This window comes from Leptodactylus fuscus, unplaced genomic scaffold (genome assembly GCF_031893055.1).
Source record: "Leptodactylus fuscus isolate aLepFus1 unplaced genomic scaffold, aLepFus1.hap2 HAP2_SCAFFOLD_56, whole genome shotgun sequence".
Taxonomy (NCBI): Eukaryota; Metazoa; Chordata; class Amphibia; order Anura; family Leptodactylidae; genus Leptodactylus; species Leptodactylus fuscus.
Window position 1 is genome coordinate 520,976 of NW_027440589.1, and position 13,071 is coordinate 534,046.

General features: G+C 50.9%; 1 protein-coding gene across 1 annotated transcript in view; it reads left to right on the forward strand.

Moving 5' to 3' along the window:
- The window catches only part of LOC142188585 (polycystin-1-like), a 124,642-nt gene that overhangs the window by 73,085 nt on the left and 38,486 nt on the right, over window positions 1–13,071 (forward strand). Inside the window, exons 28-32 of the mRNA XM_075261877.1 lie at window positions 1,320–1,566; window positions 4,215–4,404; window positions 4,658–4,825; window positions 8,118–8,261; window positions 8,370–8,580. Of these exons, the coding sequence (XP_075117978.1) occupies window positions 1,320–1,566; window positions 4,215–4,404; window positions 4,658–4,825; window positions 8,118–8,261; window positions 8,370–8,580 (960 nt within the window). The remainder of the gene's footprint in view (window positions 1–1,319; window positions 1,567–4,214; window positions 4,405–4,657; window positions 4,826–8,117; window positions 8,262–8,369; window positions 8,581–13,071) is intronic.

Consider the following 13,071-nt stretch of genomic DNA (forward strand, 5'->3'; position numbering starts at 1 on the left):
TGCAGGTCACCTCCCCTATAATAGTCAGGCCACGGCTCCAGTAGTGCAGGTCACCTCACCTATAATAGTCAGGCCACGGCTCCAGTAGTGCAGGTCACCTCCCCTATAATAGTCAGGCAACGGCTCCAGTAGTGCAGGTCACCTCCCCTATAATAGTCAGGCCACGGCTCCAGTAGTGCAGGTCACCTCACCTATAATAGTCAGGCCACGGCTCCAGTAGTGCAGGTCACCTCCCCTATAATAGTCAGGCCACGGCTCCAGTAGTGCAGGTCACCTCACCTATAATAGTCAGGCCACGGCTCCAGTAGTGCAGGTCACCTCACCTATAATAGTCAGGCCACGTCTCCAGTAGTGCAGGTCACCTCCCCTATAATAGTCAGGCCACGGCTCCAGTAGTGCAGGTCACCTCCCCTATAATAGTCAGGCCACGGCTCCAGTAGTGCAGGTCACCTCACCTATAATAGTCAGGCCACGGCTCCAGTAGTGCAGGTCACCTCCCCTATAATAGTCAGGCCACGGCTCCAGTAGTGCAGGTCACCTCCCCTGTAATCGTCAGGCCACGGCTCCAGTAGTGCAGGTCACCTCCCCTATAATAGTCAGGCCACGGCTCCAGTAGTGCAGGTCACCTCCCCTATAATAGTCAGGCCACGGCTCCAGTAGTGCAGGTCACCTCCCGTATAATAGTCAGGCCACGGCTCCAGTAGTGCAGGTCACCTCACCTATAATAGTCAGGCCACGGCTCCAGTAGTGCAGGTCACCTCCCCTATAATAGTCAGGCCACGGCTCCAGTAGTGCAGGTCACCTCCCCTATAATCGTCAGGCCACGGCTCCAGTAGACACAATATTTGTGGTTTTCCTGCTCTGCCATAGTTTGCTCTCCCGGCAGACTTCTTATACCTCAGTAACGAGGACAACCCTGAACACTTGACACTGTCGGAGCCTCCACGAGGTGCGGACTGGAGGGGGGAGGGATGACAGGTCCCACTACCAAACTAAAATTACCAGCCTGAGCACAGCCCTGAACAACACTCAGCAGACAACAGTGATCAGCTGAGAACAAACACTTCTGGATTTCTCATCTCGCCCACCTGAGCGCCCACCTGTGCACCCCCCAGCACCTCACTAGCCATCAGCTAACAGTATATATGTGTGTGTCTGTATATACGTGTGTGTCCTGAGAGCTGGGATACTTTCCTAGTACTGAGGCCATCTCTGCCCCCCCATTCTCAGCACCAGCGGGGTCTCCGTGGCCCTATAGATAGATCTTTTTGTGGCCCTTTCTCGATGTCAGCATGTGACTTAGTTTTGCTGTCTTCCAGCCGGCCTACACTCGGGTACCGGGTCAATGTCACCAGTCTGCTCGCCCTCCGCCCGCTCTCCGTGTCCATCGGCCTCTTCTCCAGCCTCTGCCAATACTTCCATATGCCGAGCCAGACCTGGAGGACGGAGGGAGTGACCCCGAGCAATGGCAGCCTGCCGCATGAGGCCGTGTGCCAGACTAGCCACCTGACGGTATTCGGGGCCGCCATCTTTGTGCCCCCCCATCGCATCCTCTTCCATCTTCCTGTAAGTTCTGGTTATTTCATTTTGCTTTCAGGATTCCTTTAATAAGAGCAATCCATTGTTTTATCACATCTGTGACCCGTCCGTGTAAGTCGCTGTTCACACCACGTTTAGTAAGTCCAATCCATATATATATATATATATATATATATATATATATATATATATAGGCTGCGCATGTGTAACTATACGCCATATACGTCTGCTATAGACTGGTCATCTATGTCAGGCCATACAGTGACTGTGCCGACCCACAGCAGGCAGAGGTATATTACTATAGTAAGTGCCCCGTGGCCAGCCCTCAGGGTGACTGTGTGATCACTATAGTAATGGCTCCGTGGCCGGCCCTCAGGGTGACTGTGTGATCACTATAGTAAGTGCCCCCGTGGCCGGCCCTCAGGGTGACTGTGTGATCACTATAGTAAGTGCCCCGTGGCCGGCCCTCAGGGTGACTGTGTGATCACTATAGTAAGTGCCCCGTGGCCGGCCCTCAGGGTGATTGTGTGATCACTATAGTAATGGCTCCGTGGCCGGCCCTCAGGGTGACTGTGTGATCACTATAGTAAGTGCCCCCGTGGCCGGCCCTCAGGGTGACTGTGTGATCACTATAGTAAGTGCCCCGTGGCCGGCCCTCAGGGTGACTGTGTGATCACTATAGTAAGTGCCCCGTGGCCGGCCCTCAGGGTGATTGTGTGATCACTATAGTAAGTGCTCTCGTGGCCGGCCCTCAGGGTGATTGTGTGATCACTATAGTAAGTGCTCTCGTGGCCGGCCCTCAGGGTGATTGTGTGATCACTATAGTAAGTGCCCCTGTGGCCGGCCCTCAGGGTGACTGTGTGATCACTATAGTAAGTGCCCCCATGGCCTGCCCTCAGGGTGACTGCGTGACCACTATAGTAAGTGCCCCCGTGGCCAGCCCTCAGGGTGATTGTGTGATCACTATAGTAAGTGCCCCGTGGCCAGCCCTCAGGGTGATTGTGTGATCACTATAGTAATGGCTCCGTGGCTGGCCCTCAGGGTGACTGTGTGATCACTATAGTAAGTGCCCCCATGGCCTGCCCTCAGGGTGATGTGTGATCACCATAGTAAGTGCCCCCGTGGCCAGCCCTCAGGGTGATTGTGTGATCACTATAGTAAGTGCCCTCGTGGCCGGCCCTCAGGGTGATTGTGTGATCACTATAGTAAGTGCTCTCGTGGCCGGCCCTCAGGGTGATTGTGTGATCACTATAGTAAGTGCCCCCGTGGTCAGCCCTCAGGGTGATTGTGTGATCACTATAGTAAGTGCCCCGTGGCCAGCCCTCAGGGTGATTGTGTGATCACTATAGTAATGGCTCCGTGGCTGGCCCTCAGGGTGACTGTGTGATCACTATAGTAAGTGCCCCTTCCCCGTGGCCGGCCCTCAGGGTGATTGTGTGATCACTATAGTAAGTGCCCCCGTGGCCAGCCTTTAGAGTAACTGTGTGATCACTATAGTAAGTGCTCTCGTGGCCAGCCCTCAGGGTGACAGTGTGATGATTATAGTAAGTGCCCCCGTGGCCAGCCCTCAGGGTGATTGTGTGATCACTATAGTAAGTGCCCCGTGGCCAGCCCTCAGGGTGATTGTGTGATCACTATAGTAATGGCTCCGTGGCCAGCCCTCAGGGTGACTGTGTGATCACTATAGTAAGTGCCCCCATGGCCTGCCCTCAGGGTGACTGTGTGACCACTATAGTAAGTGCCCCCGTGGCCAGCCCTCAGGGTGATTGTGTGATCACTATAGTAAGTGCCCCGTGGCCAGCCCTCAGGGTGATTGTGTGATCACTATAGTAATGGCTCCGTGGCCAGCCCTCAGGGTGATTGTGTGATCACTATAGTAAGTGCCCCCGTGGCCAGCCCTCAGGGTGATTGTGTGATCACTATAGTAAGTGCCCCGTGGCCAGCCCTCAGGGTGATTGTGTGATCACTATAGTAAGTGCCCCGTGGCCAGCCCTCAGGGTGATTGTGTGATCACTATAGTAAGTGCCCCGTGGCCAGCCCTCAGGGTGATTGTGTGATCACTATAGTAATGGCTCCGTGGCTGGCCCTCAGGGTGACTGTGTGATCACTATAGTAAGTGCCCCCATGGCCTGCCCTCAGGGTGATGTGTGATCACCATAGTAAGTGCTCTCGTGGCCGGCCCTCAGGGTGATTGTGTGATCACTATAGTAAGTGCCCCCGTGGCCAGCCTTTAGAGTGACTGTGTGATCACTATAGTAAGTGCTCTCGTGGCCGGCCCTCAGGGTGATTGTGTGATCACTATAGTAAGTGCCCCGTGGCCAGCCTTTAGAGTGACTGTGTGATCACTATAGCAAGTGCCCTGTGGACGGTCCTCAGGGTGACTGTGTGATCACCATAGTAAGTGCCCTCGTGGCCAGCCCTCAGGGTGACAGTGTGATGATTATAGTAAGTGCCCCCGTGGCCGGTCCTCAGGGTGATTGTGTGATCACTATAGTAAGTGCCCCCATGGCCTGCCCTCAGGGTGATGTGTGATCACCATAGTAAGTGCCCTCGTGGCCAGCCCTCAGGGTGACAGTGTGATGATTATAGTAAGTGCCCCCGTGGCCGGTCCTCAGGGTGATATCTGTGACAACTTTCCTAAGCTGATGCTTGACTCTTTTTGCGCCCCCTCCCAGGCTCCTCGGCAGTGGACTCTCGTACTGATCTGCTGTTTCGGGATCCTTTCCCTGTATCTGCTGCTGGTCCTTATCTCTCACAAGTTGGACCATCTGGATGTCTCACGAGTTGGAACCATTGCACTATGTGGCCCCAAAGGTCAATACAGATATTGGGTGCTGGTAAAGACCGGCTGGAGAAGGGGGGCAGGTAAATATGGTGCTATAGAATATATACGTGTTGTCCACATTGCCTCTGTGTCATCTGATATACTACCGCCATAGGTGTAAACAGAAACAACAGGACCCAGTGTTACAGTCACCACCAGGGGGCAGTCACTGCTAGTGGCGGGTTACGTCTGGTTTACGTTTCACTCCCCATTGGTCCACTGGCCACTTTCACTAGAATATTCTCCAGTTTGTGTCCTCACTGTGCAGATGATTTTTGCTCACTTTTTGGTCAGGTACTACGGCACATGTTGGAATTTGTCTGTATGGAGTGACCAGAAGTGGAGCTCGGCACCTACATAGTCGCGGAGGTCTGACCACCGGGAGTCTGGACATGTTCCAGGTTGAATCTGATTGTAACTTAGGAGAAATCTGGAAAATCCGTGTGTGGCATGACAATACTGGTAAGATGTCACCGCCAAGTGCACCTAACCTGTATGAGTGCACCTAAGGAGTATGGCCTCATATGCACTGTATTCTGCAGTTTTAGCAGTTATCCCCTCTGCAGCCTCTATGGTGTCTCTAGTTCACGTTTCTCCCTGAGTTGGTGAGTGGACCATCTGATGTCTCCAAAAGAGACCCGAGAAATGTTCTGGGTCCACATTGTAACTCCATGAATATTCTGGGTCCACAGTGTAACTCCATGAATGTTCTGAGTCCACTATGTAGCTCCATGAATGTTCTGGGTCCACAATGTAGCATCCATGAATGTTCTGGGTCCACAATGTAGCTCCTTGAATGTTCTGGGTCCACAATGTAGCTCCTTGAATGTTCTGGGTCCACAATGTCGCTCCATGAATGTTCTGGGACCACAATGTAGCATCCATGAATGTTCTGGGTCCACATTGTAGCTCCATGAATGTTCTGGGTCCACAATGTAGCATCCATGAATGTTCTGGGTCCACAATGTAACGTCCATGAATATTCTGAGTCCACTATGTAGCTCCATGAATGTTCTGGGTCCACAATGTAGCTCCATGAATGTTCTGAGTCCACATTGTAGCTCCATGAATGTTCTGGGTCCACATTGTAGCTCCATGAATGTTCTGGGTCCACAATGTAGCTCAATGAATGTTCTGGATCCACAATGTAGCATCCATGAATGTTCTGGGTCCACAATGTAGCTCTGTGAATGTTCTGGGTCCACAATGTAGCTCCATGAATGTTCTGGGTCCACATTGTAGCTCCATGAATGTTCTGGGTCCACAATGTAGCTCAATGAATGTTCTGGGTCCACAATGTAGCATCCATGAATGTTCTGGGTCCACATTGTAGCTCCATGAATGTTCTGGGTCCACAATGTAGCTCAATGAATGTTCTGGGTCCACAATGTAGCATCCATGAATGTTCTGGGTCCACAATGTAGCTCCTTGAATGTTCTGGGTCCACAATGTAGCTCCATGAATGTTCTGGGTCCACAATGTAGCTCCTTGAATGTTCTGGGTCCACAATGTAGCTCCTTGAATGTTCTGGGTCCACAATGTAGCTCCATGAATGTTCTGGGTCCACAATGTAGCATCCATGAATGTTCTGGGTCCACAATGTAGCTCCTTGAATGTTCTGGGTCCACAATGTAGCTCCATGAATGTTGTGGGTCCACATTGTAGCTCCATGAATGTTCTGGGTCCACAATGTAGCTCCATGAATGTTCTGGGTCCACAATGTCGCTCCATGAATGTTCTGGGTCCACAATGTAGCTCCATGAATGTTCTGGGTCCACAATGTAGCTCCATGAATGTTCTGGGTCCACAATGTAGCTCCATGAATGTTCTGGGTCCACAATGTAGCATCCATGAATGTTCTGGGTCCACTATGTAGCTCCATGAATGTTCTGGGTCCACAATGTAGCTCCATGAATGTTCTGGGTCCACAATGTAGCTCCATGAATGTTCTGGGTCCACAATGTAGCATCCATGAATGTTCTGGGTCCACTATGTAGCTCCATGAATGTTCTGGGTCCACAATGTAGCATCCATGAATGTTCTGGGTCCACAATGTAGCTCCATGAATGTTCTGGGTCCACAATGTAGCTCCATGAATGTTCTGGGTCCACAATGTAGCTCCATGAATGTTCTGGGACCACAATGTAGCTCCATGAATGTTCTGGGACCACAATGTAGCTCCATGAATGTTCTGGGTCCACAATGTAGCTCCTTGAATGTTCTGGGTCCACAATGTAGCTCCATGAATGTTGTGGGTCCACATTGTAGCTCCATGAATGTTCTGGGTCCACAATGTAGCTCCATGAATGTTCTGGGTCCACTATGTAGCTCCATGAATGTTCTGGGTCCACAATGTAGCATCCATGAATGTTCTGGGTCCACAATGTAGCTCCATGAATGTTCTGGGACCACAATGTAGCTCCATGAATGTTCTGAGTCCACAATGTAGCTCCATGAATGTTCTGGGTCCACAATGTAGCATCCATGAATGTTCTGGGTCCACAATGTAGCTCCTTGAATGTTCTGGGTCCACAATGTAGCTCCATGAATGTTGTGGGTCCACATTGTAGCTCCATGAATGTTCTGGGTCCACAATGTAGCTCCATGAATGTTCTGGGTCCACAATGTCGCTCCATGAATGTTCTGGGACCACAATGTAGATCCATGAATGTTCTGGGTCCACAATGTAGCTCCATGAATGTTCTGGGTCCACAATGTAGCTCCATGAATGTTCTGGGTCCACAATGTAGCACCCATGAATGTTCTGGGTCCACTATGTAGCTCCATGAATGTTCTGGGTCCACAATGTAGCTCCATGAATGTTCTGGGTCCACAATGTAGCTCCATGAATGTTCTGGGTCCACAATGTAGCATCCATGAATGTTCTGGGTCCACTATGTAGCTCCATGAATGTTCTGGGTCCACAATGTAGCTCCATGAATGTTCTGGGTCCACAATGTAGCTCCATGAATGTTCTGGGTCCACATTGTAGCTCCATGAATGTTCTGGGTCCACAATGTAGCTCCATGAATGTTCTGGGTCCACAATGTAGCATCCATGAATGTTCTGGGACCACAATGTAGCTCCATGAATGTTCTGGGTCCACAATGTAGCATCCATGAATGTTCTGGGTCCACAATGTAGCATCCATGAATGTTCTGGGTCCACAATGTAACATCCATGAATGTTTTGGGTCCACAATGTAGCATCCATGAATGTTCTGGGTCCACAATGTAGCTCCATGAATGTTCTGGGACCACAATGTAGCTCCATGAATGTTCTGGGACCACAATGTAGCTCCATGAATGTTCTGGGTCCACAATGTATCTCCATGAATGTTCTGGGTCCACAATGTAGCTCCATGAATGTTCTGGGTCCACAATGTAGCTCCATGAATGTTCTGGGTCCACAATGTAGCTCCATGAATGTTCTGGGTCCACAATGTAGCATCCATGAATGTTCTGGGTCCACAATGTAGCTCCATGAATGTTCTGGGTCCACAATGTAGCTCCATGAATGTTCTGGGACCACAATGTAGCTCCATGAATGTTCTGGGTCCACAATGTAGCATCCATGAATGTTCTGGGTCCACAATGTAGCATCCATGAATGTTCTGGGTCCACAATGTAGCATCCATGAATGTTCTGGGTCCACAATGTAGCTCCATGAATGTTCTGGGACCACAATGTAGCTCCATGAATGTTCTGGGACCACAATGTAGCATACATGGTCCATGACGCTGCTGTCTTCCTAGGTTTGGATCCCTCGTGGTTCCTCCAGTACGTGGCGGTATGGGACAAGCAGACAGATTTCCTCTACTTCTTTGTGGTGAATGACTGGCTGTCTGTGGACAATGATCGGGCTGGGGGACGATTGGAGAAAGAGATTCTCGCCACATGTACGGTCTACCGTGGGGTCATGTTGTTATGGTGTTGCCTCTTTTCAGGGGCCCATTGTTCATGTACGGGGCATTGTTTGATGATAAGGTGTCTGTGCTCTCTTTCAGGTCCTCAGGAGCTCTCCAGCTTCTCACATGTCTTCCCGGCCCAGTTGGCTCTTGGTCTCACTGATTGGCACCTTTGGTTGTCCGTTTGGTGGCGCCCGGCTCGCAGCCGCTTTACACGTATGCAGAGGGTAACCTGCTGTGCGCTGACACTTCATCTTTACATGGCAGCTTGTTCCCTGTGGTATGGGGCCGCTGGAGATCGAAGAGAAAGGTCTGTGCTAAACCATCCTAAGTACGTAGCTAGTGACCGGAGTGTACGGTGCGAATAGTGAGGACATGGCCACTTTATTAGACATGGCACCTCCTATACCGGTGTGGACAATATTCCCCCAACCACCACTTCACCACTCAGTGTTCCTGACACCTGACAGATCCCTTTCAATGATGGTATCTCAGACCTGGCCCTTTCCTGGATCTCCTCATACCTCACCGACAGCACATTCAGCGTCTCCCACTCCACCACCTCCTCACCACGCCCTCTCTCTGTAGGTGACCCCCAAGGCTCCGTCCTAGGACCCCTCACGGTTTTCAATACCATTGCTATGCCGATGACACCCAAATCTGCATCTCTGGACCAGACATGACCTCCCTGCTGGCCAGAATTCCAGATTGTTTAGCGGCCGTAGCCTCCTTCCTCTCTTCTCGCTTTCTCAAACTCAACATGGAGAAAACAGAGTTCATCACTTTCACCCCACCCCATATGGCCCCTCCACCTGACCCATCTATAGTATCAAAGTCAACGGAACCCCACTTACCCCTGTCCCATGGGCCCGATGTCTTTGGGTAACCCTGGACCTCGACCTATTCTTCAAGTCACACGTTCAAACCCTCAACACTTCCTGCTCCTCCAACTCAAGAACATTCACCGAATCCGCTCCTTCCTCACCCCAGAAACAACGAAGACGCTCGTCCAGGCCCTCATAATCTCCCGCCTAGACTACTGCAACACCCTTCTCCATGGACTCCCAGCAAACACCCTCGCCCCCCTCCAGTCCACCTTACACTGCGCTGCTCGCTTAATCCACCTCACCCCCCGATCCTCATCGGCTGCTCCCCTCTGCCAGTCCCTCCACTGGCTACCTATAGCCTAGCGAATCGAGTTCAAGCTACTAACGCTAACATACAAAGCCATCCACAACCCGTCCCCTCCATATATCTCTGACCTCACCTGTCCCCTCCATATATCTCTGACCTCATCCTCACCTGTCCCCTCCATATATCTCTGACCTCATCCTCACCTGTCCTCTCCATATATCTCTGACCTCCTCACCTGTTCCCTCCATATATCTCTGACCTCATCCTCACCTGTCCCCTCCATATATCTCTGACCTCATCCTCACCTGTCCTCTCCATATATCTCTGACCTCATCCTCACCTGCCCCCTCCATATATCTCTGACCTCATCCTCACCTGTCCCCTCCATATATCTCTGACCTCATTCTCACCTGTCCCCTCCATATATCTCTGACCTCACCTGTCCTCTCCATATATCTCTGACCTCACCTGTCCTCTCCATATATCTCTGACCTCATCCTCACCTGTCCCCTCCATATATCTCTGACCTCATCCTCACCTGTCCCCTCCATATATCTCTGACCTCATCCTCACCTGTCCTCTCCATATATCTCTGACCTCATCCATACCTGTCCCTCCATATATCTCTGACCTCACCAGTCCCCTCCATATATCTCTGACCTCATCCTCACCTGTCATTTCCATATATCTCTGACCTCATCCTCACCTGTCCCCTCCATATATCTCTGAACTTATCCACACCTGTCCTCTCCATATATCTCTGAACTCACCTGTCCCCTCCATATATCTCTGACCTCATCCTCACCTGTCCCCTCCATATATCTCTGACCTCATCCTCACCTGTCATTTCCATATATCTCTGACCTCATCCTCACCTGTCCCCTCCATATATCTCTGAACTTATCCACACCTGTCCTCTCCATATATCTCTGAACTCACCTGTCCCCTCCATATATCTCTGACCTCATCCTCACCTGTCCCCTCCATATATCTCTGACCTCATCCTCACCTGTCCCCTCCATATATCTCTGACCTCACCTGTCCCCTCTATATATCTCTGACCTCATCCTCACCTGTCCCCTCCATATATCTCTGACCTCACCTGTCCTCTCCATATATCTCTGACCTTATCCTCACCTGTTCCCTCCATATATCTCTGACCTCATCCTCACCTGTCCCCTCCATATATCTCTGACCTCACCTGTCCCCTCCATATATCTCTGACCTCACCTGTCCCCTCCATATATCTCTGACCTCATCCTCACCTGTCCCCTCCATATATCTCTGACCTCATCCTCACCTGTCCCCTCCATATATCTCTGACCTCATCCTCACCTGTCCCCTCCATATATCTCTGACCTCACCTGTCCCCTCCATATATCTCTGACCTCACCTGTCCCCTCCATATATCTCTGACCTCATCCTCACCTGTCCCCTCCATATATCTCTGACCTCATCCTCACCTGTCCCCTCCATATATCTCTGACCTCATCCTCACCTGTCCCCTCCATATATCTCTGACCTCATCCTCACCTGTCCCCTCCATATATCTCTGACCTCATCCTCACCTGTCCCCTCCATATATCTCTGACCTCATCCTCACCTGTCCCCTCCATATCTCTCTGACCTCATCCTCACCTGTCCTTTCCATATATCTCTGACCTCATCCTCACCTGTCCCCTCCATATATCTCTGAACTTATCCACACCTGTCCTCTCCATATATCTCTGACCTCATCCTCACCTGTCCCCTCCATATATCTCTGACCTCATCCTCACCTGTCCCCTCCATATATCTCTGACCTCATCCTCACCTGTCCCCTCCATATATCTCTGACCTCATCCTCACCTGTCCTCTCCATATATCTCTGACCTCATCCTCACCTGTCCCCTCCATATATCTCTGACCTCACCTGTCCCCTCCATATATCTCTGAACTTATCCACACCTGTCCTCTCCATATATCTCTGAACTCACCTGTCCCCTCCATATATCTCTGACCTCATCCTCACCTGTCCCCTCCATATATCTCTGACCTCATCCTCACCTGTCCCCTCAATATATCTCTGACCTCACCTGTCCCCTCCATATATCTCTGACCTCACCTGTCCCCTCCATATATCTCTGACCTCATCCTCACCTGTCCCCTCATATATCTCTGACCTCATCCTCACCTGTCCCCTCCATATATCTCTGAACTCATCCTCACCTGTCCCCTCCATATATCTCTGACCTCATCCTCACCTGTCCCCTCCATATATCTCTGACCTCATCCTCACCTGTCCCCTCCATATATCTGTGACCTCATCCTCACCTGTCCCCTCCATATATCTCTGACCTCATCCTCACCTGTCCCCTCCATATATCTGTGACCTCATCCTCACCTGTCCCCTCCATATATCTCTGACCTCATCCTCACCTGTCCCCTCCATATATCTCTGACCTCATCCTCACCTGTCCCCTCCATATATCTCTGACCTCATCCTCACCTGTCCCCTCCATATATCTCTGACCTCATCCTCACCTGTCCCCTCCATATATCTCTGACCTCACCCACAACCTGTCCCCTCCATATATCTCTGACCTCACCTGTCCCCTCCATATATCTCTGACCTCATCCTCACCTGTCCCCTCATATATCTCTGACCTCATCCTCACCTGTCCCCTCCATATATCTCTGACCTCATCCTCACCTGTCCTCTCAATATATCTCTGACCTCATCCTCACCTGTCCCCTCCATATATCTCTGACCTCATCCTCACCTGTTCTCTCCATATATCTCTGACCTCATCCTCACCTGTCCCCTCCATATATCTCTGACCTCATCCTCACCTGTCCCCTCCATATATCTCTGACCTCATCCTCACCTGTCCTCTCCATATATTTCTGACCTCATCCTCACCTGTCCTTTCCATATATCTCTGACCTCATCCTCACCTGTCCCCTCCATATATCTCTGACCTCATCCACACCTGTCCCCTCCATATATCTCTGACCTCATCCTTACCTGTCCCCTCCATATATCTCTGACCTCATCCTCACCTGTCCCCTCCATATATCTCTGACCTCATCCTCACCTGTCCTCTCCATATATCTCTGACCTCATCCTTACCTGTCCCCTCCATATATCTCTGACCTCATCCTCACCTGTCCCCTCCATATATCTCTGACCTCATCCTCACCTGTCCCCTCCATATATCTCTGACCTCACCCTCACCTGTCCCTTCCATATATCTCTGACCTCATCCACAACCTGTCCCCTCCATATATCTCTGACCTCATCCTCACCTGTCCCCTCCATATATCTCTGACCTCATCCTCACCTGTCCCCTCCATATATCTCTGACCTCATCCTCACCTGTCCCCTCCATATATCTCTGACCTCATCCTCACCTGTCCCTTCCATATATCTCTGACCTCATCCACAACCTGTCCCCTCCATATATCTCTGACCTCATCCTCACCTGTCCCCTCCATATATCTCTGACCTCATCCTCACCTGTCCCCTCCATATATCTCTGACCTCATCCTCACCTGTCCCCTCCATATATCTCTGACCTCACCCACAACCTGTCCCCTCCATATATCTCTGACCTCACCTGTCCCCTCCATATATCTCTGACCTCATCCTCACCTGTCCCCTCATATATCTCTGACCTCATCCTCA